This window comes from Aptenodytes patagonicus, chromosome 7 (assembly GCF_965638725.1).
Source record: "Aptenodytes patagonicus chromosome 7, bAptPat1.pri.cur, whole genome shotgun sequence".
NCBI classification, from domain to species: domain Eukaryota; kingdom Metazoa; phylum Chordata; class Aves; order Sphenisciformes; family Spheniscidae; genus Aptenodytes; species Aptenodytes patagonicus.
The window spans coordinates 37,100,837-37,128,299 of NC_134955.1; the positions used below are offsets into that span (position 1 = coordinate 37,100,837).

The following is a 27,463-nucleotide window of genomic DNA, read 5'->3' on the forward strand; positions in this document are numbered from 1 at the left end:
AACCCAAAAATATAATTTACTTTTTTCCCCAAATCACATAAAACAGTGAAGAGTTAGAGCATATATATAGTATTAGTGCTTTTTACCATTTATCAGTAGGCTCATTTAAAATTTAATTTAAATAATAATTGAGGAAATCTGCTATATGTAGCATTATAGTACACTTAGGATTATACACAATTATACAAATAGCCTGCACTGAAATACTAATCTTTGAAATTGTTAACAAATCCAGCTCTCTAAAAAAGCAAATTGGATTTGTATACACCAATAGAAACAAGGAATACTTTTAAGGGGTTATTATATTAGAAACGCCTAGTTCTTGATGTTTTCTCCATAGCTGAGTTGAGACATTATGAAACGCTATAGTATATGACAACTTTGCATCATATACCATATGATCATCAAACACTATGGTATATGTTGACCTGACATCATATACCTTCATCATATGATGAAGGACAGGTATCGCTAACTTACAGTGAAACCAATCACAGGCTTGATGATTATAATTTGCTGCAAAACTGAGCCTTTCCCCCATCCTTAGTGGAAATCCTATACAGCATATATACACAAAACCTCCAAGCATTTCTGGTTATACTGCAAGAATAGCTGGGATATCCAATACACTGTCCACAACAGCCAATACACCGTTACATTATTTTCATATCAAACTAATTTTATTAGCAATAGTTTTTATAAGCCACCAAAAGAAATCAGAACAAAGTTCAGAAAGCAGCAGTTCTGTGCATGAAGCTCCAAATTATATAAAAAGCATGAATAAATTTTTTTTTACTGCAGAAAATAAGCATTATTAACATAGAATTGCTACTAAAGTTTTTCAGCCAACTGCAATCCAAAATGCGGTATACTTTACTAAATGAATTACATAAACTATTTTTTATACACAGAAAAATTTGAAAAGTGTTACATGGTCACCCAGACAATAATAATATGTAAATACTTCTGTAAGTTCCATTAAGGTTGGACATGGATTAACATGTAAAATCAACATAAACAAAACACAGCTGTGAATGTTGGAAAGATCTGGACTAATCTTCTAATGCAAGCCTGAGAAAACTCCCTTACAGAGACTTGCTGAACTTTCCAATTCCATGTCATGGTAGTTGGGACATCAGATTTCATTTCGCATGACTGGCTTGTCACTTGTTTAACATCAAGTGTAAAAAACTCTTTGATGGTTCTACTGCATGCTAGAAGAGTTGTGAGAGAATATTTTCTGAATAATTCTTTAAATTTCAGAATTATTCAATAACTCCAAACAAAACTAATTTTAAACTAAAGGAATAACTCCTGTCATTGATAAAATACAAAAATATTTAAGTAACTACAGACTCATCTGCTACAGCTAGCACTATAATTTCATGGTGATTATATGTCATTTATATAAAAAACTGACTCAATTTTCTAAAACGGGTTTTATTTTTAAATATATTGCATTAACTGGAGATAGTTTAGGACCATAATGAAAAACTGGCATTTAGGTTTGCTAAGCCTGAAATTGCTTAAGAGATCTTACAATATTTTTATTTAAACACCTGGAGTAGTGTAGCATGCTTCAGGGAGATTACACCATTAGTAAAAGTACAATCTACAGTTCAAGTATTCTATATGTATCTCTAGTGAACATTGTATGATTATTAAGATAAACATCCATAGCTAATTTGTTCACATAAGCCTATTCTAAACCCCACATCTGGGAAAACCCTATATTCCACAAATCTTAACACATTCAGATCAATCAGCTGTTCATGACTTCAGCAGCCTTCATGGGATAGCCTTCATGTTAACCTTTCTTCATTTTAAAAAAAGTATAAAACTCTTTGTCCCAAAGATGGATTTCACCCTGCACTGGATAACATATGCTGAGAACTTAAAATAAAGCCCATCTCCCAAATAAAGTGCTTCCCCTCAGAGTTTTGATTAAACATCTCAACCTCGGCATCTCAGAACTGAACTAGCTGTTCTCAATATGACCAACAAACTTGGTGATGATAGAGGCCTGTACTGGTTTGCATTTGAAGAGACTCCTGCCTCCCTTGTTCCTACAAGCTTCTGTTTCTCTTTGTCTTCTTCCTTGCTGAGAAACTTCCCAATATTACTTACTTAAATTTCTTTTATTTGTCTAAGAGCACAAATTCAGTGACTCAGTTGGCACATTTCTGCTTTTTGTACAGAAAGTAGATAATTTTGTGTCTCTCCACAGTTTAAGTGCTAATCTCATATTTTAATTCCAATACTTTTACTTGAGTAACTATTTTATTTTATTCAATGCTTTTTATTACTAAAGCTCTATTTTGTATTGGAACTGGTCAAGCATGCTAATGTTCTACTTTTTTCTGCTTCCTACCTTCCAAGTAATACATTTCCTAGACCTCAGTCTCCTCTTGTCTTTCACAAACAACTTTTAAAAATAAATAAATAAAGAACAATTGAAAATTGTGATAATAAATATTCAAGACAATAAATGTCATAATGAAGATAATGGTATTTGCATTATATTAAATTTTATCATGTGATGTTTGATTAATGTTACAAGAGCTATTTCAACAGATGTGAAAGATTATTGACTTTTGTATTAAGACCACCTCTGTGGTCTGAGATTCTAGCACACCAAGCATAATAAAATGTTGGTCCAAGGCTATAACTCTTTGATGTCATTACATGGAAAAACAAAAATAAAAAAAGAAATAAGCAGCTGACAAAATACATATAGATAAATGAACTGAATTTTCTGTTCTGAATTAGGAAGTTGGTGAATTGAGGTTGAGGCAGGAAGTGATATGACTCGCAAATCTGTTGTAGCTTATGGGTCATTTGAGATAGAAGAAGAAACCATCTAATTCTACTCTTTTCTATAGAAATAGAGATGTAGCTAGATAGAATATTTACTTAGTGCTTCAACTATTGTAAAAGAAAAAAATTGAGCAAAGCTGTCTTATTTAAGCAGAATCTCTTAAAGGCATGTTTGGATTTTTTAAAGGGAATTCAAAAGTTATTACTCAGAAGACTTAATATTTTTCTTTTCTTCCCTCCTCTTCTTTGAGGCTGTAATAATCTTAATTTTAAATAAAATCCTTCATTCCAGAAACTTAAGAAAACACTGCAATAAATCAGATGTTCATCTATCATTTATTCTACTATGCTAATGTAACAGATACCCAATTTGGGGATACAAAGAACAAGTCAACTTGTTAGTACCCCAAAAAAGGGAGGTAATAAAACTGCTGGTATCAATTTTCTCCCTGTATGCCTGAAAATATTTACAAAAGATAATTTGTCTCACTGAACAGTAGTAGTTATGTGTTGTCACACACATTAAGACATGAAGAACTCATCACACCCTCAGTTAAAAGACTGAATAAAGACTAATCACAGTGGCACAGAAGCAATTTCTGATTATGTTCATTTTTTAACCAATGAGCTCTGCTTAGCAAAAGTTTACACCAAAAATATAAAGCAAATGAAAAAATCAAATTCAAACTAGTGCATATCATCAGCAGAAATAACAGTAAGGGTGACTAAAGGAGGCAGGGAAATATTTCTAATTCGATTTTGCATGTCACACTGAAATTTTAATCCAGAGAACAAGTTTCTGAAAAGGTCTGAAAGGATGGCTTAAAAAACAATTTAACACACCAAAAAATATAAAGATCATAGCTATGAAACTTTCATTGTCATTTGTATATTGGTTTGAAAATGCACTATTTAAATAAGCAATGAGCATTTATCATATAACAGCATATTAAAAATAACAACAAGACTCTCTTGGATCACCTGACAACAGACCCTTTCCAATTACTATCAGCCTTTAAAATCGTGCTTTTTCCTGTTTTAGAGAGGAGAGTATACTCTGAAAGCTTGTGTTTCCTTTTTGCTATTTGGTGGAGACATGGCTGTTATTTTGTTGATCGCATCCATTGATGTGATCTGACAATCTGACAACATCCATCTTGCCACTTTATTCCTAAAAAATGGATCTGCTGTGCAGGTCCCTTGACCTTACTTTGTTTTATGGCAAAACCAGCTTTCAGAAGGATTTGGACTATTTCCTTCCCTTTCTCAAAAAATTCTCCTGCTGTGTTGCCCCATACGATGATGTCATCAATGTATTGCAGGTGATCTGGAGCTCCACCCTGTTCCAGTGCAGTCTGGATCAGTCCATGGCAAATGGTGGGGCTGTGTTTCCACCCCTGGGGCTGTCGGTTCCAGGTGTACTGGATGCCCCTCCAAGTGAAAGCAAACTGTGGCCTGCACTCTGCTGCCAAAGGGATTGAGAAAAATGCATCAGCGATATCGGTTGTGGCATACCACTTGGCTGCCTTTGACTCCAGTCTGTATTGAAGTTCTAGCATGTCCAGCATGGCAGCACTCAGTGGCAGCGTGACCTTGTTCAGGCCACAATGGTCTACTGTTAGTCTCCACTCTCCATCAGACTTTTGCACTGGCCATATGGGACTGTTAAAGGGTGAGCGAGTCTTGCTGATCACTCCTTGGCTCTCCAGTCGACGAACCAGCTTGTGGATGGGAATCAGGGAGTCTCGGTTGGTGCGATATTGCTGCCGGTGCACCGTTGTGGTGGCGATCGGCACCTGTTGTTCCTCGACCTTCAGCAACCCCGCAGTAGAAGGGCCCTTCGAGAGACCGGGCAAGGTAGACAGCTGTTTAATTTCCTCCGTCTCCAAGGCAGCTAGACCAAAAGCCCACCGGTACCCTTTTGGGTCCTTGAAATACCCTCTCCTGAGGTAGTCTGTGCCAAGGATGCACGGAGCCTCTGGGCCAGTCACAATGGGGTGCTTTTGCCACTCATTCCCAGTTAGACTCACTTCGGCTTCCAATACAGTTAGCTGTTGGGATCCCCCCATCACCCCAGAAATACAGATGGGTTCTGCACTGTCGTGGTATAACCTCAGTCGGCAACTGATAGCTTGATGGCATTAGGGTACACTGTGAACTGGTGTCTACTAGAGCCTTATACTCCTGCAGGTCTGATATGCCAGGCCATCGAATCCACGCAGTCCAGTAAACCCGGTTGTCCCTTTCCTCCTGCCTGGCTCGGGCATCTTCATCCCTTACTAAACGAGTTGATTTTCTCGCATATTTCTTCTTGTGTATAGGGGTGACTGACACCAGCATGGGTTCGTTCTCTGGTTCAGACGCAGTGCCTGTCACCTGGGTTTGAGTAGCTGCCGTGCCTGTTGCCGGGATTGATCTCTGGATGGTATTCTTAAATAATCGTTTAACCTTAAACAAGACCTGAACCACATTCAGAAGACATAGCAATAGGACCATGCTGGTTTGAACATCCCAAGGATATTCAAAATTCTCAAGAGCTGTTGTAACTAGCCTGAAGGAGAAAGGGAAGGTGAAGGAGTGGGGGAAAGTGTCCCCCCCTGTCTGCCCCATAGATTGGTTCCCTGAGGAGAAAAGGTAAAAGGTGTTGTTATTAATAGTTTCCAAAAAGTGGCTCCCGAGGTACGGGGATGACGGCAATGCCAAGTACAAATACAGAAGTACAAATACAAAAATTAGTCTCACGACCAATAATTTTATCATATCATAAACCAGTAGTGTTACACAGTGCAGCAAACACAACAGGGAACATATACAGCAAGGAAGGTGTTACATGACACAACTTTGAGAGCAAGCACGACAACTTTGAGAGTAAATTAATCAACATTGTGACCAGCGACTCTTAAACCAATGTGACGGATGCTTGTAACAAATTTGCCTTAACACCCTCTGGTCAGATCTGTCATTATCTCAACCCTTCGTGCCCCACGTTGGGCGCCAAAAAGGACTGTTGTGGTTTAACCCGGCAGGCAGCTAAACACCACACAGACGTTCGCTCGCTCCCCCACCACCACCAGTGGGATGGGGAGAGAATCGGAAAAAAAAAAGTAAAATTCGTGGGTTGAGATAAAGACAGTTTAATAGGACAGAGAAGGAAGGAAAAATAATAGTAGTAATAATGATAAAAGAATATACAAAATAAGAGATGCACAATGCAATTGCTCACCACCCACCGACCGATGCCCAGCCAGTTCCTGAGCAGCGGTCACCCCTCCCCCAGCCAACTCCCCCCAGTTTATATACTGAGCATGACATCATATGGTATGGAATATCCCTTTGGCCAGTTTGGGTCAGCTGTCCCGGCTGTGCTCCCTCCCAGCGTCTCGCTGGCAGAGCATGAGAAGCTGAAAAGTCCTTGACTGGTGTAAGCACTGCTTAGCAACAACTAAAACATTGGTGTGTTATCAACGTTATTCTCATACTAAATCCAAAACACAGCACTGTACCAGCTACTAGCAAGAAAATTAAGTCTATCCCAGCCAAAACCAGGACAGTATTTAGGACAAAAATATTGTAGTTAATCTAACACAGCCTGGCTTTGAAATGTAAGATCCTAAAAGATTTTAAAAAATAATAGTAAAAAAAAAAAGGTATGGCTTGATTCTGTTAATTTAATCTGCACATTTTTAGTCAGTGATGGCCACAGAGAGTATAAAATTAATTGAATTTACATGTTAAATGTTAATATATATATATATATACATGGTCCTGGGGCTGTAACCACAACTTCCCTCAAATGTGTTATTCCTGACAAACAGAAGTGAGAGGAGATTCCTATTCTGCTCATCAGTTAATGCTGCTTGTCTGGTAGGACTTCAAATAGATTTGACTTTACGAACAAAATGGTTGGTGCTGTCATTCTAGAGGGAATTTAACCTTATGTTTTCCTAGGTTAAAGTTTCAGCTAGGAGGGGGATCCATGCTCTCTGACGGTATTTTGTAAGCAACATGGGACAAAGACAACCAATAATTCAAAGAAATAATTTTTGGTTTTAGTAAGATTCAGGTCCACAGAAGTAGGACATTCTTTAAAAATGCTGTACTACTACATGTAGTACCATTAAAGCCTCTGGTGATACAAGCAAATAACAAAACAATTTCAGCTATAATAAAATGTGTATAGTTTTCAAGCTGTGCTAAATTTTTATAGCTGTCTTCTACTAAGTAGAAAAAAAAGTAATTCTGCATAACAACTAAAAAAAAAAGACTAAAAAAATTCCATCTATTGTGACTCCTATCGGAATAGTAGCATACAGATTCATTTCTTCACAGAATGATGTGAAGGTCTCTGGCAAGTTGTCAGCATTTCAGTATGGCTTCATTATAATGACTAAGCAATAGTACAATGATAGTAAAATGGAAGTGTAGGCAGAAGGACTAATATCAGTTGAATTTAATGCCCTTGAAGATTGCTGACATGGTGTCTGCTTAAGAGAGAACAGGTAGATATTAAAAAAAAAAAAAAAAAAATCTATATTCAGTATGCACCAGGCATCAGACTTCAAGGTGAGATAGAACTTTCTCTCCTTGGTTATACACAAACAGCTGACTGAAAATAACTGAAATCCACAAAAATATATATCATTAGGTTTTGGATCAAATAATTCCAGAAGCAGTCAGATCAGTGGTCTAGCTACTGACATGTCACTGTGATTTATAGTGAACACTGTTGTTTTGAGGAAAGTAGAAAATATTCACAACCTTCCCCTTCCTTGTACACCCACAAATTACCATGCAAATCTGAAAAAGTCAGTTATCTTAAAATATTCTTCTGAAAACTTCCTCCTAAAGCTTCGAATGTACAGAGGTTACTTTATTTCTCATACACTAGGGTGCAGAACTCCTTGCAAAACCCTTGTATTTCTTATTATAAAACCTATATCCTCTAGTGTGCTTAATTCTTTCTGAACGTGAGACTTTCACTTCGATACGATTCTTTAGAAAGGAATTTGTCACCTTTCACCTTCAAAATTTATCTTATGCTATGAAACAGTATGAAAGGCACTCCTGTGTAACTTACAGATTATCTCTGTCACAGCACTGTTTCTTTCTTAAAGGTCACAATTATTTCAGCATCATTTCATGCAAGAATATTTCCATACTCATCATACTTTGTTTCCCACGTCCTGAACTTCAAAGGTGGCAATGGTACTGTTCCTGCAAATTGTGAAGACTACAGTCTGACTCATCATCTTAGCATTCCTTTGTCCTTACCCTGTTTTTCTCTGCGTGTTCAGGAGGAAAACATGAAGAATTATTCTGAAGTGATGACATCCTAAACTAGAGGATCAATTGCATTCACACTTGACACAACCTTGCTTAGGAGAAGAGATAGGAAGGAAAGGCAGACTGTTAAAAGGAGACTGGAGTAGATTTAATCATTAGATAAGAGGGTTTCTCTGCAGTGACAAGATTCCTTAAGAGTTAAACAGGATATGGTTACCATGGAGCTAAGACTCCCACAGAAAAAAAAATTACAGCATTTTTAAACATTTGTTGGAAGCACACAGGCAGCCAAATAAATGACACTGCACCACTTTCAGGCTTTATTAGGTCACAAATTCTACCTGCAAGTGGAAGATCAGGGGAGGAATTTTTACAGGCTTTTACCGAATATTTCAGCCATAACCTTTCTAATTTAGAAATATGCCTGAGAACTGCAGATAAGTTTCTTGTGCAATGCAAGACTTCACCATATTAATATAATTACTTATTATCAACAATGGTTCCAAGTAAACTGAGGGGCATGGTTTAACTGTGAATGTAAAAAAAAAAAAACCAAAACAAAAAAACACCCAAAAAACCCCCACCCAAAAAAAGACAAAAGAATGCTGACTTCAGTCTTTCCCTGTCTTTGTTAGGAACTGCATTTCTACTGTTGAATTTGATAACATAAATGGTGTCCCATGTCTGAACGAATTACAGCTATAAAAGTTACCTCTCAGTAGCTGGGCAAGACTGCATTTCGTGAAATGTGTTTGTCTTTTGCCTCAGACCTAATTAATGCATACTCCGAGAAAAGAGGATTTGCCAGCTCTAAAGCCATGTTGATAAGGGCATAGTCAAGTTTTCTGGGAAATTTTTAGCATAAACTATTCTATAATCTGCAGCAGTAAACTATCATGTGCTCATGGAGAAGGATAGTATAGCAGTTAGCTCTAGTTCTGTCCTAATGGCCCCTGATTGCCTGTTCTAGCTTGGGTACAAGTTTTCACCATGTGCATCATCAGCACAAATCATTTAACCTTAGGGTTACCCTTGATCTCCACTATATGTGAGCAAAAATATTTCACTATCTCACATAGCAAGGGTAAGCATACTAAGAAGACTGACATCCCTGTAAGTCAGAGACTTGCTTACATTTTCTTCTAGCATCATATTCTTCATAAACACTCAATAGTCAGGAATGCCCTTCCTGCTACTTGAGGACAGTTCTCAGTGACAGAAATCCAGCTAAGACTGTAAACCTGATTTGGAGAGTTTTGGCCTATAGACAAGCTACAGTGCTATTCCTAAATTCTTCCTTCTGACTTGGCACTGAAGACTTTTTGGCAGCTGATTCTGTCTCAGAGGGTACACTTCTGGAAAAGTCCTGTGCCTTGTACAATATAAAGCTGGGTGAGTAAACACTGTTAGAAGAAATAGGTCGGTCAGTCAGTGGTAACACGTAATCTGTTAACAGACTGCTCCATCCAAGTTAATTCACCTTTGCCTCCCATGTTATTCATCTCTTATCTATTATCATCACAATGAAAAGGCAAACAGTAAGATGTTATACTGAAAATGTGAGATTTTAGAATTATTTTTATTTCCTACTGAAATATGTATGAGACATATGAAGCAGCTCAGCAGTTCCAGAGAATAATTTGCCAAAGCCAGTTGTCATTTTTCTCTTAAGTAAAAACCCTTACACCTCCAGAGTCAGGAACCAGGATTGTTTCTATAAAGAATTAGAAAAATAACAAAGATGAAACATACACTTTCTCAAACCAAGAAGAAATTTCAAGCATTTTAAACTTTCTACCTGTTGCAACAGGTTCTCATGAGAAAAGTCTCTGAAAAGGGTGCACTGAAGACAGGAAGAGACAGCAGAGCATACCTCACCTCAAAGTATTTCAGAATCTGAAGGTCTGCAGAAGTTCTATCCATATCTTAAAAAAAAAAATTTAGTTCATAACTAATAGTGAAAAATGGCTATACATCTTGAGAATGTGATTTCAGGTGCTTCTCAACAGAATTATGGAAGTGGTTGTCCTAAAATGGATTCCTATCAAAAAGCCAGAAAATCAGAGATTTTCATCCATAGAATTCGTCACCTTCTGACAAGGTGACCTGTTTAGTGGATGAGGGAAAGGCTGTGGATGTTGTTTACCTGGACTTTAGTAAACACTTTGACACCGTTTCCCATAGCATTCTCCTGGAGAAACTGGTTGCTCATGGCTTGGATGAGCATACTCTTTGCTGGGTGAAAAACTGGCTGGATGGCCGAGCCCAAAGAGTTGTGGTGAATGGGGTTAAATCCAGCTGGCAGCCGGTCACAAGTGGTGTTCCCCTGGGCTCAGTACTGGGGCCAGTTCTCTTTAATATCTTTATCAATGGTCTGGATGAGGCGATCGAGTGCACCCTCAGTAAGTTTGCAGACGACACCAAGCTGGGTGGGAGTGTTGATCTGCTTGAGGGTAGGAAGGCTCTACAGTGGGATCTGGACAGGCTGGATCGATGGGCCGAGGCCAATTGTATGAGGTTCAACAAGGCCAAGTGCCGGGTCCTGCACTTGGATCCCAACAACCCCATGCAGCGCTACAGGCTTGGGGAAGAGTGGTTGGAAAGCTGCCTGGCAGAAAAGGACCTGGGGGTGTTGGTTGACAGCCGGCTGAACATGAGCCGGCAGTGTGCCCAGGTGGCCAAGAAGGCCAATGGCATCCTGGCCTGTATCAGAAATCGTGTGGCCATCAGGAGTAGGGAAGTGATCGTGCCCCTGCACTCGGCACTCGTGAGGTCGCACCTCGAATACTGTGTTCGGTTTTGGGCCTCTCAGTACAAGAAAGACATTGAGGTGCTGGAGCGTGTCCAGAGAAAGGCAACGAGGCTGGTGAGGGGTCTAGAGCACAAGTCTTCTGAGGACTGGCTGAGGGAACTGGGGTTGTTTAGCCTGGAGAAAAGGAGGCTGAGGGGAGACCTCATCGCTCTCTACAACTACCTGAAAGGAGGTTGTAGCGAGGTGGGTGTCGGTCTCTTTTCCCAAGTAACTAGCGATAGGACGAGACAAAATGGCCTCAAGTTGTGCCAGGGGAGGCTTTAGATTGGACATGAGCAAAAATTTCTTTCCTGAAAGAGTGGTTAAACATTGGAACAGGCTGCCCAGGGAAGTGGTTGAGTCACCATCCCTGGAGGCATTTAAAAGACGTGTAGATGAGGCACTTAGGGACATGGTTTAATGGTGGACTTGGCAGTGTTAGGTTTACGGTTGGACTGAATGATCTTAAAGGTCTTTTCCAATCTAAATGATTCCATGATTCTTCCCTATGATGCTGTAAGGAGAAAGGATATTCCTGGAATTACTTCTTTCTGAATTAAAATTAAATTTCCTTCAAAACTAAAATGTGATACTGAACAGAAATATAGCCATCAAAAAAGAATACCCTTAAGAGTATCAAAAGCAGTATGAACCTCCCCTTTAACGGATTCCAATATATAGACTAGCGACTACTTGAGTACCTGACATTTCACTACTTTCTCTAAAACATTACAGAGAGTGACTGCACTGACACAATACCACGTTTAACTCAGCATGAACCTGGGTACCTACCAGAACCTTGCCAGAAAATACCTTAGCATGACTTGGGGTACCAAACAGGCCAGGAACTGTTTGCAATAGGCAGTACAGATAAGGTCATCCTGGGGAATTAGTTTAGCTGTATGCATGTAAGCTGTGTGCTTCCACTTTGTCTCAAGGCTAGAGAATTGACTGTGGCTATTTCATTTACCAGCATAGTCAGAGACTTTGCAGCCTTCAGAAAAGGGTTAGAAGTGTAGCTTGCCTCCTTTTAGGTTGGTGTCTATGTTGAATTTATATTCTTTAAAATATATCACTATGGCCTTGCTATGAAAGGTGAGCAAGTCCTGGCCAAGGAAATAGGAAAGTATTATGTCACTGTCCAAGAAGTGGTTGTCACCTATGTTTAAGGGAGATTCAGCCAGCAGGAGTATAAACAAGAGATAACAAAATTATAAGGAAACCAAAGATCCAGTCATATGAAAGTAAGCTAAACAAACTCAGGTTACTTATTCCAGAAAAGTCAAACTAGAGACCACCTTTATCTTGATAGGTGACACTGTTGGCACACATGAAAAAAAATCTAGACATATATAAATACATTTAAGCTGAAAAACTGAAGGAAAATTACTAGATCAATGGATTGGTACCTTGATAAAAGCAGCAGGGGAAAAGGTATAATTAGCTTTAAAATTGAACTTCAGTTCAAAATAGATTCAATGACTCAAAAAGTTCTTTCCAGTTCTATGTTCCTGTGATACATAAATAAATGTTTGCACATGAAATGAAAGCAAATGCAAGACTAATCTAAGTAAAGATACTTCAGATCTGTGTGGTAAAAATAAGGCAGAGACAGCAAACAAACAGAAAGACTGGAAAGTCTCAGTGACTTTACAAGTCTGAAAATGAACCTATGAAGATGAACTTTGAGGAGTAATGACAGAAGAATTTCAGTGTTCTCAGCAAAGAATCTTAATCTGTTTATTGCATTCCTTCTGTATTCAGGAAGATGGGGCCTTGCTCATTTTTGAACGTAGATTCCACTTTGAAGTTTTTCTTTTCCACAAAAAATATCTACTTATTTGTAATTTTCCATCAAGAGCAAGCAAACTCCTTTTAAGACTCCAAATTTTGGCAAGCCATGCATGTTAAAATGAATAAAAAGCCTCCCATTTTGTATAATTTCTTGAATTTTTTATGACCTCAAGCAACAGTTGTTCTCACTCTGGTTTTTACAGCCTCAGGTAGACCTAAAGGGGGAAATGTGTATGAACTGGTGTCTCAGCCTCTCTCTCTTTCCAATCTCTCCTTGTGAATATTCGCTATTAATGCATACTCACAGTGACTGAATATAAAGATTCTTTGTCTCCCTAGTCAAGTCTACCCCCATACTTCCTTTTTTTTTTTTTTTTTTGATCACTATGATATTACTATCCTTCTTGTCACACCAAAATAATCCATCTCTGTAGGATAATTGCACCTTAGTCTTTTCCCTTTTCCTTATCACATTAAATAATTAGGTCCTTTACAACTCATCCCTCCTTTAGCTGCCATCCCTTCAATCAAGCAAATTCCGATTTCTGATAAATTTGTGGTACTAATCACAAATGCCCATCTACAAAATAGTCAAATTTGGGGTTATTTTTTTGTTTTGCTTGGGGGGGTCATCTACCATCTTCCACAGATGGAACTTCCCTGCAGACAAGACACTACCTCTTTTCCCCCTTTTCTGTTTCGTTTTTTTTTTTTTTCCAATTTTTTTAACACCTTCATTTTGCAGTGTAACAACATTTCAATTGTGTTATGATTTACTCCTTTTCATAGTGATCAAAGTCTCATTTTCCTTGTGCAGTCTGCAGCCTGTCCATCCACAGATCAAGGTAAGCGCTTTGTGTCAGAGAATGTACTGTTTTCTTGTGGTTTTACAGCACCTAGTAGACCCTAGCCCTTGTCTGGATGCAACAGTATTATCAATTTTTAAATGCAAACCACTCAAATATTGAAAAAATGTTGCTTGCCAAGATAGTCTATATATTTGTATTCATTCACAGGTACTAGACATTATTTTGCTTACTTACATTAACACCACAGCTTGAAGAAGAACAGCTGCAAACATTAACAGAGTATTTCAGAGCATATTAATTAGGCTAAAAGCCAGGTTTTAATCATGGTTCACTTGAGATGGTTTAAGATAATTCTCTCAAGTTTGGCCATCATTAGGTCACTGGACTGAAATTACTACTGCTCTGTGCTTCGTAAGGAGTGGTTGTTCTACTTGTTTAATGTTGAATCATTGTTTCACAAGCAAATCTTTATATAAACACAGGAATTAAATTTCTGATTAGTTTTCATTGTTCAACATAGGCATTAGATCTCCCCCTTTGAATCTGCAAGCTTTCACGTTTAGCACATTTGCCTTCCAACTAATTACTATGTAGCAACAGTACACTTTCATCACATGTAACTACCAAGGACTGACCCTTACACATAGCTGTAACATTTTATCAAGTTCTACATATGAACATTACACTAACTTGCAAATAACTGAAGCCAAGGCCTGTAGCCAGTGATCCACGCACAGCTAGTAGTCACAAGAGCCATGCAAACTATGCATGTACTAGACAGAAAGTAACCAGACTGAACAGCAATTGCTATACATATATAATATTGTAACAGGAGAAGAAATACTTGCAAAGAAGCAGGTGTTGCCATTGCTTCAGACCACTATTTTAGGACTGCAGCACATTGCCCAACATTGTCTAAGGCAACATTTCTGCAAACATTGTAACTCTTCACCTTGTGTATACCCCCCCCCCAAAAAAAAAAAAATGCTTACATGATCAATGCGCAGTTATCCTACAATCAAGCCACTAACCTGGCATCTGTTCAGTATGAAAAAGTACAGAACCCACAACCATTTAAAGAAACCAAACAATGGTCGTGTGTGCCAAGAACCCTGACTACATAAATCTCTACTTGAACAAAAGGAGATAGAAGTTCCCCTTGAGATGCCACCTCAACCACCAAAGAAAAGAGCACCTGTACAGTGACATGATCTGATGGGGGACATGATCAGCACTGCTAAAAGCTCACTACTTTTGCCACGTTTATACAGTATACCTACTTTTCAGTAAATAATAACTGTGTCTTTGCCTCTGTCTTCTGCAGCTGCACTTGAGAGGAATAGCTCAGTGACTTCTATTGTAACAACTGCGAGGTCCAGCTTACTGTGAAAACACCTGCCTCAAGAAATGATAGGAAGAGAAAACAGAGTACATAGAAGTTGGTATCTGAACCTGGTGCTCTGAGATAGCTAAATTACACAGCTAGCTGATAGGGTGTTTCCCTGCAGCAATGGGTGCTGGAGATTTAAGGGATGCACAAAAATAAAGAGGTTGGATATTGTTAACTGATGTTGCTTGGAAGTAGCCTGAGGTCAGGATAATCTTCCATCAGCTCCCATGTTATTATTGACTTCTGTTATTACTGCCACTGTCTGGGTTTTTTAGATAAACAAAGAAAAGAAACACAGATGTGAAAGGTAAAAGTAGTAAATGGATTAGGATAAAATTAGGTTGCATGAACACATGATAGAGTTATGCAATTACGTGTTTAATTTTCTAAACAGCACTAGAAACATTCTACTGACATCACAGGTTACCTATAACAGAATATCACTACTATCATCTTTTGGCCATCATTTTTTTTTCCTTGAAGATTTTGCCCCCTATTTTCCATGTTGTGGTGAACGCATTTCACCCTTTAGAATGTTGTGATTTATGATTCTAAACGGTCTTCATATTGGCAAGGGTAGGAAAGGTCATATTACCATTCTAATTCGCAAGTTAAGCCTTATATACAGTCCCTTATTTAGTCAGTGATGTTATTTAAGCCTAAGGTCAACTTTGAGAGAAGCTGACTTAGGAAGATCCCTGGCAAATAAAAATGGATAAGTCTTTCTAACAAAAACAAACTTCTGTCATGAAATAAAAGTTGCATGCTCAGAATGACTCTAGAATCTTCCATATCATCAAGCTTCCTGAATTTCAAATTAATCACGGAGAGACTGTACTTCCTGATTCAGCTTCTCTCAAAGTTGGTGTTTTTAATAACAGGGCACCAGTGGATACAACTTTACAGCTTATTGCTTGTGCAGTGGTATGACAAGAAACAGGAACTATACTCTGATTAGCAGTAAAAGGTCATTAACGATGGCTTCTGTAACTTGTCTGCAGTTAGGCTAGCTAGGGCATTCACAATGAGTCATCAAATTGTGGCATTTCAAAGCAAAAATGAGCAAAAACCTGAGTAAGAAAAAAATTTCTCTTCTGATAAAATTGTCTTCCTTAATAAAGTAAATTATTTAACATTATCAATATATTTTCATAAGTGGAAAGTTTAAATGCAGGTGATAACCTACTTTTTTCCTCCTTGAGGAAACTCATCATTGTGTAACAACTTAGTGATTAGAATATATTCTATACTGGAAGAACAATCTGACTGTTTAAACAATGTTTACAATGAATGACATATCATACCAAATTCTTCTTTTAGATCTCACCATTTGTTTATGTCTAGCTGGTTTAGTAGATGTTATATGCTGCTCTTAACTTTCACAGTCATAAGAGCATACAGCGTAGTTATTTTTGTGCATAAAGGAGATCGGGTGCAAAATGTGTAACTGAAACAATTCCAAAACTCAGGTTGATTTGCGTGAGTAAAGCAAAGCAGTTCTTCGTCAAGCCAGGTTTGATATCCTAAACTCTTACTATTTCACACATTAAACTGAAGTAACAATGGGAGAACATTCACATCACTGGTGAAGAATATAATCCCACATCCTATACCCTTCTCCAGTAACACCATTATATTCACTTCTATGAAACAAACTTCGGCCAGTAAGTTTGTCATTTCAGTGCTGCAAAAAATCGTTGCTTCAAAACCGTAAGGGTGGAAAAAAAGTCCTATAGTAGCTGCTGAATTTTCCTTCTCTTGTAAAACACAAATTTATACTGACACACTTCTATTATTGAAGCTTTTTTTTTGTAAGTGCTATTATAGTCGATTTCATTATGTACAAAGTAACCATTTTTTCCATCTTTATAAAAATCAAAATATTACAAAGAAAGTTTTAAACACTACAAGAAATACATCAACATCATTATTACACAAAAAGGTATATCAACATCTTCATCAAAATGAAGAAAAACATGAGAAAAGAATGTTATGGGTTTGATTAGACACAAATTCAAAGATAATCTTATAATCCAAATATTCTACATTCATATTACCTGGTACAATATGAGATGCATTGTCACCTAGTTGTACAGGTGGAAAGATTTTGGATCTGTACACGATCCAAAATTTTACCTTATTTCCATTTTAGGGAAGCAATTTTTAAAAGTTTATGGCTATCTTGAGCAAACCCACAATACACACAATAAATAAATCATTAATAAAACCAAAAACCTAAAGCAAACATGAATAATCAGCATTCCCAGTGACTGATGGAAGAGATTTATATTGATTGACAGAACTTCTTTAAAGGGTTATAACAGCAGAAGGTTCACTAAAACTGCTAAACTTCAGTTTAATGAGGCTTAATTGGAATGTTTATAATAATCACCAATGACCACTGATTCCAGTGAGAACACCTATCCATTAGAATCAAGGTTTTGTTTAAGTGTTAGTATTGAGGTACCACTCAGTATTCAAGCACACAACTATTTTACCCACTCACGGCACAGAGTTACGTTAAAGACAGGGCCAATTTAGTATTACTTAAGACAGTCACCTAAGATCCAGTAAGTATAGAAAACTCTTGACATTTTTGAAAGCTTAGAGATCACATTTTTCATTACATTGTGTTTAAAAAAAAAAAAAAATGCATCTAACATCCCAGTTGAAACACCTGGGTGGTTCAGCCACCAAAAGTGTTAGTCATCATTAACCACTCCCTGTAACTTCACCTATACCAGATTACCTACAACTACTTCCAGGCATGGTAATAAAGTAGCTAAAATAAATGAAGATAATGAAGGCTGAATTCCACATTATTCAGGCAGGACTATTTCCAAGAGATCTGCAAGACCTTACTAAGAAAGCAAGTAAGGAGTCTTAAATTCAGTCTACAGCAACTCACAACTCTTACAGAAAGGCTTAGGGTCTGCAAATTAGAAAGATAATATTGTTCTATGCATTTTAAAAACCTCACTCCTTATTAATTCTAATGTATGTAAATAGCATATAAAGGAAAAAATTGAAAGTTTTAAATGCAGGTTTGACACACGTTATTAATACAAACACTATTTACTTCCCACAGATAGTGACTGGTCAGGAAATCAAATCTTATTAATCCCTATTAGCACTTTCTCCTGTAATGGTCAACATGTACGCAGCAAAGAATCTTTTGTCCTGTGAATGTTCTTCATGAAAAGGTTACCTGGTAACAACAAATGCAGGCATGACATACACAATCAGATTGAGGTCTTCCAAATTCTAAAGTCTACCTTTCCCAGCTTTGGCTACACAGGAACTATAAAGTCTATTGGTTTTGATCTTTTTGAAAGTGCAACAGAAATGGATATGCATTTTAGAACAAGGTTATGCTAGTAGCTTGGGGTATAATACTGACATTTTGGGGCTTTTTAATTGTTTGGGGTTTTTTACTCAAAATATTAACTGACTGTGCACTGACTGTATCAACATTTCTACACATTATCAAACAGCTTCTGAATTCTACAAACTACTGACATTAAGTATCTTTAATATGTACCAGGTGTATAGGTCTTCTGGGCATTTTCCATATACAGAAAAGGTGAGACAGTGCAGTCAATGAATTTCAGAGGGAGTCTTGGGAGATAGAAGTCATTTGGCCTTAAGCATTTTAGTGAATCATCTGAGGCATTTCAGTGTATATTCTAAGCTTGATGATCCTTGTACTCCCATTTGTACATGGTACTGCTGATGCAATTTGAAAGCATGTTATATCGTCAGTGTTTTAAATTAGTTCTGTGCCTGCTCCTAAACAGCTGTTTTAAGTCTCCGAGTTGAAATTCTATTGTTTGTACAAGTAATTTGTAAATCATTTTATTTAAGTTGCAGTTCTTTTGTATTATATTGTTATTGGAGAGAATTCAAGTTGTTGCAAATGGGTCAAGGGAAGTTGGTTTTCTGGTAGAAGGTATTGGAGATCTTGGTTGAGTGCTGAAGTAGCTGAAACACTCAAGATTGACAGAGATGTTTGTGGTGGACTAAAAACAGCTCGGGCGTGTGCTGACTACTCATCTTACTGAGGAACTAGCACTTGCTTGTTTGGATAAAAGCCCAGTAGAAGGAACAAACCTGATGTTACTACTGAATTTTTCACCTTATGTTGCTGTTGTCTCTTGCCACTGCTTCTATTGACTGAAGCTGCCACTCATCACCATAGACATGATGTGCCAGAAGAGGGAACTGGAAAAGAGAGGTTACCTGATCAACAGACTGGCCATCAGCTCCTATTTACAGCTGAACCACATCTGTTAAGACTGAGAGTTGACTGACAGCAGGTGCGCCATGGCTGACAAACACATGTATGTATGCATGATACTGCAGGTGAGACACTACCCAAACCAGATCTAGGAGGGGAAAAAAAAAATCAATTTTCCTGTAGGTTTTTATAATTCCTATGCATATCCCAATCTTGAACTACTTTAGACACACTCTGAGGATGTCACATATTTAACAATTGTGCTTCAGAACATGACTGTAATTTTCAGAAAACAAGTTTCCAAAAGTTACCCAAGCAAATTAAGTATTTAGGAGGAAAACCTCTTCTGCAATTAGAACAACATACATTCTTTTTAACCAATGTCTGGTACACAATTTTAAATCTTCCAGCACCAAAACCACTATATCCTACTAACTCATAGGTATAAGGAATGGTCTGGTGACTTTTTAATGACATTAAAGACAGAATGTTAAATTTAAAATTTCTACATTGAGCAAATAAACCAAAATATTCATTGAGGCATACATTAATGCCTCATGGTTTTTTTTCTGAATCTTTTAAAGTGTGTTTGTGTTAGCAATTGTTTTCTTAAATTGAGATTATAATTTTACTGTCTATAGAGGTCTGTGCTTATTACATATCTGCACTGTTATTATGTGCCATTTGGGAAAATACGTTTCATGAATGAAGTCAAGAAATACATGACTTTAAACTAGTGTCCTGTGATTGAATTCAATATATTCTAAATAATTGCATACCAAATTTATATTTCTTCTCCCTGCCCGCAACTCTGTTTTAATTTTTGGAATCTGTATCTAATGCACCTGGCAGCATTTGGCTGTGTGGTCATAGCACTGCCATGGGAACTGAGAAAGAAGCAATATTCACAGCTGGATTTCAATATGAATCATACCCCGTTAGCACGGCAGGGGATTAGAAAAAAGGCACACAGATCAGGCAACCCACTTGCTGCATTGTATAAAAACATGGGAACATCACTAGCAAACTCGCTGTTTATTACCAAAGAAATTAATCTGCCTTCAGACACCAAAAAGTAGAGTTTGAGCAGAAGACAAATCCCCACAACAGCCACCAGTGGGGCTAGGGGGAAATAGGGAAATGCATGCTTGAAGTATTAATTTATCATTACTGCAGGGTCACAATTCCTATCAAAACGGCTTTTAACTCACTAACATTCTAAGGTGAGATTGAAGAGTTTTGCCTGATTGTAACAAATTTGATGTTATTTCAGCAGACCTGCACTGACACTGACACCCCAAAAAAATAAAACTGAAAAAGAAAAAAGAAAAAAAGGAAAAGAAACTGACAAGGATTTAGTTAGGTCAATCCCAGGAGTTAAATTGATCATGACTATATTCAATCTTGCAATTATTTTGTAACAATACACTGCATTTATAATATTGTAATACATGCACTGATTTCTTTTTGAAATAGCTTTTTTTTTTTTTAATTTAAGCTGTAGAAAGAAACAGTAGTAAAGCATGATGCTGAGTCCATGTAGTGCAATGTTGCTTTGTTTTTAACTGGTGTAGACTGGGCCAATATGAAGCAGCTTGCAAAAGTGCAACTCATTACATATATCCCGTTCCTATGTATATACCCCTTGTTTATATCCCATGTATATATCCCATGCCAATGTACATATCACATGGCATGTATACATACATGTATTATCATTACATATAATACAACACACAACGTTGTACAACACATCTCTGAACATTACTGCTCTAAGTCCTTCTAGGAAAAACTAGGTTCACAGTCTATTCTATAGATCCATGCTAAACAAAATGTAAGAAAGGTATCAGGGAAACAGACCAAAAAATGTACCAACTCCAACAGCAGCCTGTAACATCAGGACCTTTAGAAGTGTGTCCCTAACTCAACTACCTTCAATTTGACAGAGAGAACTCAGCCTTCACCTCTGACTAATCATGATACAAGTCTTCATTGTCCACCTATTATATCTGCAAAAACTCTTATTTGCCTTTTCTCCTTTCTGACCCCCTTTACCTGATATAGTTTTTCAATACACTATTACCTAGCAAGTTTTTTTTTCCTCACTACACCAGTAAATCTACTTTATAATTGTTTCTGTAACTAGAACATAAAAATTACTACCTAACAACATGCTGGATATCATTTCACTGCCTTCTCATATTCCCTTTTTGCCTTCCTCTGTTATCTTTCCTCTTATTTTAATTGCAAGCTTTTGGTGGCATAAACATTCCACTCATTCTGTATTTGTACCACAGGCTGGGAACAGACCTCAAGATCCCAACTCAGTGGATGAGAAAGACCCAGGTATATCAAGACAAATCATGTGAAATTCTATGAAATTATAATGCAGTTGTGGCTATATCACTTACCCCTCTTTTCCTCAACAGCAGCTATAAAATTCCAACCTTTAAATAAACTTCAAACAACTTTCATTATATTAAACATACCAAACTATCTGTTTCCCTTTTCATCTAAACAGGGTGCAATTTTCCCAAAGAACTATTCCTTACCAGGAGCCTGAAATACCTGCTTAAATGAGATGATTTCATTCCAAAAGAGAAATTGTTACAAATGAATTGAATAACTCTGATATAGGTATCAAGCCACTACTCCAATGTGTCCAGAGCTAAAAACCAGACACATATACAGTCTGAAGGCATGACTGTTGTGTTTATAGTATGGTAGAGCATTTGCTTAAAATTCTTCCTTGAAAAGGGGTTGCAATTGCAGAAGATCCTATCTTTATTTCATCAAAAATGAACACTCACAGCATACTACAGCATATGATGCACTGGAAAATTTGTCATATTGTAAATCTATCTTAAAATATTACCCAGACCTTCAGCAAGGAAATAGACCTAGGCAAAGAATGAGCATAAGCTGTCTATTTTGCATACAGTGACAAACTGGGTAAACCTATTCACAAAATTGAGAACACATGCAGGGAGTAAAAGTGGTAATTCAATGGGTGAAAATAAACAGAGCAACATTATTTACGAAGAAGGACACTACAAGTTCTAAGAAACTTAACTCAGGATAAATTCATAAAATTAAGTATGATTTCCATGGTAGAAACCGAAGGATAGTAAGACAAGAAGAGTGATTGCAAGTAACTATATTGGTGATAGCCTAAAGTTTAAGAAGCAAAAAGAAATCTATTTGAAAGACTTTTTTTTAAATGGAGTGGTGGAGGGGTTTTTTGTTTTGTTTGTTGTACAATTTTTGTTCTTCTTCTTAGAAGACTTAGAAGTATGGACTGCTATACAATTGTTAAAAATTGTGGCAATAGGATTAGAAGATGGAGACTTAATGCACAGAGATAAATACATACACAGATACATAAACATTTAATTAAAAAATCACTTAAGCTCCTAATACACACTGCTTCTCAGAAGCAACTCAAATTTTATATAACATTATTCTTCCTTTCCTTTTACCCTTTTCCTAAAAGGAATTGACTGACTAATAGACAACTACTGTATCATGAATTGCAGTACATTTCAGTGACAACAGACAAAATGTCCTAATTAATTTGAAAACAATACCACAGAACACACTCAGCTGTTCAAGAAGCATGCAGAACTTGCACCAGCTCCCTTAAAAGCGGCTTCAAGAAAATTCCACTGACTTTATCTTATGGTGTTCCTTAGCCTTTGTGACTTTTTCTATATATCAATTTCTATATTGCTTTTATATCATCTCATACACAACTCACTGAGAACAATTTCCATATTTTCCCAATTTTTAATTAACCACAGCTAAAAACTTCCTAGAAATATCTTCCATTATTGTCTGACATTTGGACATTTCTCCGATATATTTGTTTGCAAGTATTTATCTGGTGAGCATTATACAGCAGATATTTGTACTTTACTGAATCAAGCCACAGAGGTCTGTGCTACAGAATATCAGCATGCAGTTAGTAGCATAACTGTTAGATACTAAGTTGGACTATTAAGGATGAATTATTGTAACGTTTCCACTTCATGCATTCTTTGTTATGGCAGTAGGGATACACCACTAGGGACACAGATTTGATAAAACCACATGTATTGAAAGCATCTAAAGAAGAACTGGTTTTATGCCACACTAATCCTGGGTAAACTGAAGTGGTTTAGTACAACTCCTAAAATAATAAAAAAGTCATGATATAATCATTTTTTATATTTATATTTGGCAAGAGTGAAAATGATTGAAAAAAGAAAATCTAACTCATACTATACCTGACAGTTCATATTGTAAAACTGAGATAACTTCCCATCTCACCTACAACATCTGAACAGTAGAAGAGCTCATTTTCAAGCAATAGAGATAGGAAAGTGTATCCACGTATAAATGTGTATGAGCCACCAAATTGTCTTCATTCTGAGCAGCAATTTGACACACAAATGATCAAAAACATACCTGAAAAAAAATCTGTAAACTCATTGTGTCAATCTACTTACATGGACTAGATCTTGAAAAAAATTAAATCCAGATATTCTGTTCTAGGTCTTTGTAACAACAGTACTTTGCTATTTAAGTATAACAGATAACTGCACTCAGTCTATGACAGAAAACAATTTCCCACGTGTATCTGTAAGTTTTTAGATAGTGATTGGAGAGGTTTATCAGAATACTTAAAATTAGGTCATTGAGACAAGCTGTTAAAGGAACAAAAGTCAAAGAAGAATCAATTGTTAAGGCCTTTGTCCCTCAGAGAAAGGAAGAATTTCCCCAACTGATTAGTTGGGGAAAGTGTCACGCATACATAGACACATGCACAAAGGCATACACACACTAATACCCATACACACCAACACACACTCTGTTCAGATCCATGGAAAACAATGCAAAGCTTTCTTGACTAATGTGTTATGAGCCATCTCAAAAAAAAAAAAAAAATTGTATTAAAATAAAAAAATTACACACATGTAACAAGTGCTTTGCTTCTCCCTTCCATACACGACATGGAAGTAGACACACATACACTGAATATCCAGAGTCAAATCCAGATGAAAGCCACCAACTAGAAAACTAGAGAAACAATTCCAGGCATTATTACAGAAACAACACATCAAAGATTTCATAACAGAGACACAGCAGCAGGGTAGCAGTGTGAGAAAAAACTGTGTGTATTTATATATTTATTTATATTCATACTGAACTTACAAGTCAGGGAAAATTAAGAAAGGAAATTACACTGATTAGTAACACCTTCTTTCAGATGTTATCATTACACATAAAGACTTCACACAAGAACCGGGACTTACTTGAAACAAGTACTGAAGACCTACTACTGGAGTGGTTAAACATTGGAACAGGCTGCCCAGGGAAGTGGTGGAGTCCCCATCCCTAGAGGTATTTAAAAGACGTGTAGATGCTGCACTCAGGGACATGGTTTAGTGGGCATGGTGGTGTTGGGTTGACGGTTGGACTCGATGATCTTAGAGGTCTTTTCCAACCTTAATGATTCTATGATTCTACTACTACAACAATGATGACAATGAAAGTGTTCCTGTCCTCTCCTCTCTGGAATTTGTTCTTAAGGTCTTTGACATTCCCATTGCAGCCAAATAATTCAAATATAAGGAATGACTTGGAACAGAAAGTGATAATGAAAAGCTTTCCAACAAAGTTTATAAATATGCCCACAAGCTTGCTGCTCCCCAGAAACAAATACAGGTATCATTTTCATGCATTACTGAGCCTCTTGCCCTTCTATATGAGCAGAGACCCTAAAAATGATGCACAAAACTATACAATAACTTAGATCTGAAGAAAAAAATCATCATAACCAACAGAAACATAACCAACAAAAAATGAGGGGCAAAGAGAAAGTTTCCCTTTAAGGAAGCAAAAATTAATTTTACTAGACTTTTAAGAGTTAATTCTCTTGCTCTTTCAAAAAATACTGTAGGATATTTTCGGACCAAAAGAGATCTAATCTTATTTTCTACCTCACCAAGAGTTATCTCTGAGAGCCTAAAACATCCTAGAGCACTTCCATCTACAGACTCAAAGATAAGAATATGGAGATCAACAATTTCAAAGGAAGATTCAGCTACACAAACCTGGAAAACATTCACTAGCAATCCAAATTCCCAGGAAACATTTTGATCTGGAGAAGACCCTGCTTGATCAACAATTTCACTGGAAGAGTTCTAAAGGGCTACTGTACTTCATGTTTGTATGTACAAACAGTGTTTAGGCAGCAATAAAAGCTGTAAATAATAAGTACTGAAGGCTTACATTACTGTAGTACTCAGTACCTAATAAATGGTTCCTTTCTCAGTATATTGCAAAACAATAATTGATCCCTTCTCCACGAAGGTGAAGGAAGTTATAACGGAGAGGAGACAGCAGTAACTGATATGATTGTTCACAGCAAGGGAAAGCTGGGGCTTCCAAGACAGAAATCTAGTCCATTTTTTTCCCCTGAAAAGATTTCCTAACACCAAGTAGAAGGAACACTTCTGCATAGTCTCACTTTTGCTGTTTCCACTTTTGGCTCCCACCTCTACTTAGAGCTTTATTTTACCCGTTGGGAAGAAGTGCAATAGAGTTCTACTAGCATGAGAATGGGTCACAGCAGCAGAAATTGCCATCTCATGTAGCACACACAGGCTATCTATGAATAGGCAAAGCTTCTCACTTCATCACTGAGGAAGACTGTTCAGTCAAGGCAACATCTTAGAAAGTGAAAGGACGAAGGACATTCATTTAAAGCTCCAGTCTTGGATAAAAGCACCTTCTCCTAAAGGCTGGGTAATCTACTAAGCTATGTAATAGAGATACCTCTAAAAAGTGGAGTGGATGGAAGGGATGTTGGAAAGGATACTTCATTGTGATTATCCATTTCCCTCCCCCCATGAAGTTCTCCCAGGCTTAAAAGTGCTAATGACACTTCATCACACCTAAACAATTTACATAAGCAGCAGCAGCCATCACCACTCTCCAACCTTTAATTCCCAGAAATAAATATTCCCAGCCTCCCAGAAATCAGCCTTGTAATTTCCTACTTCGGGCACTTAGCATGTTTTATTTTAGAGACTTATCCTTTTAAAGTTGTATCAACTCTAGAAGAGACTGTTTCTGGAACATTATTTGTGATAAATGCAAAGTAAAGACAGTATGGAAAGAGGAGGGAATACACACATCAATAGCAGTTTTTTCATGCTAGTTACACAACAACACACTCTTAGTCATGCAGGGTAAAAATAATGGGAGACACAAGATGACACATGAAAAGGATCTTATCCTCTTCCCAAAAATTAATGCATGAACACTACTTGCTTAAAAGTCCAAATTGGTTGTCATACTAGATTTGTGTAGAGCTTTAGGAAAGAATGGTGTGAGGGCTCTTTATAGAAAATTACACCAAGTGAAGGCTATTTCACTAATTAACACCCCTTCCCAAAGAAATCCTTATCTCCTTTTAAAATAAGCTTCTTTTAAGCAGAGAAAAGACCCCAAACATTTGCAGAGCCCCGACTTCAACATCTGTTGGTATTCCCTACACACAAGTGTGCTTCTGTGTGCATGTTTATCAGAAGAGGTCATCAAGGGCTTGGTTGGTTTATTCATCATTTTATGGCTCTCCTATTTGCAAAGCTTCTGTTAATGTCAGTGAAATCTAACCTAGACAGAAGTTTCAGAGGTCAGATATTTGGCATGCTACATTTAGAAACCCAAGTACAAAGTTGACGAGGACGCTTCAAACACAGGGGATTATAGCGGAAATAGGTCTCCTTATACCAAACTGGCTATCGAGCAGATTCAAGGAAGAACACACTGAGACTGCCTGATGCTATTAAAGCTCATATTCTTGCTTTATTTTTTTCCACTGACTATATCAGTTTTCCCATTTGGCAAAGCCCAGCACAGAAATAACACTTTATTTTTAATACAACAGAAAAGGAATGGACATGAGACATAAAATCATGTACTACATGACCTATAAAAAGCAGATACTTACAGTTCGTAGGAACTGTATTTCATCTTCCCCTCCTTCACCCCCTTCAGCCATGGCTCTTGAGGAGGCAGCTCTGCTGAGACTCTGATCGCCTCCACCGTCAGCTCACTGCGCTCGGTACAGCTCCTCTTCTCCTATCAGTATTAGCATATAGCTAATCCACAGCCATATAGGGAGCTCAGCTAACTCCACTGCACTGCAGACTGTCAGTCAACCCCCTCACTGCCAGAGCCAACTGCTCTGCTTTTCCAGCTCATAGCAAGCAGTTCTTTTCCTTTTCTCTCTACCCTAGAGGTAAAAAAACCCCTACTGCTAAGGTATTGCAGGAAGCATTATATGCATCACT

At 37.3% G+C, this 27,463-nt stretch overlaps 1 protein-coding gene across 5 annotated transcripts in view; it reads right to left on the bottom strand.

The window, feature by feature from the left end:
* Nucleotides 1-27,245, bottom strand: part of RYR3 (ryanodine receptor 3) — a 285,143-nt gene extending 257,898 nt beyond the window's left edge. For 4 of the 5 annotated variants that reach the window (XM_076344904.1, XM_076344903.1, XM_076344901.1 and 1 more), the window contains exon 1: nucleotides 27,121-27,245. In XM_076344904.1, coding sequence (XP_076201019.1) covers nucleotides 27,121-27,171 — 51 coding nt within the window. In that variant the 5' untranslated portion in view covers nucleotides 27,172-27,245. Of the gene's footprint in view, nucleotides 1-19,019; nucleotides 19,085-27,120 lie in introns of those variants that run through there. The other variant, XM_076344905.1, reaches the window with a different exon arrangement.
* Between the last annotated feature and the right edge of the window lie 218 nt (nucleotides 27,246-27,463).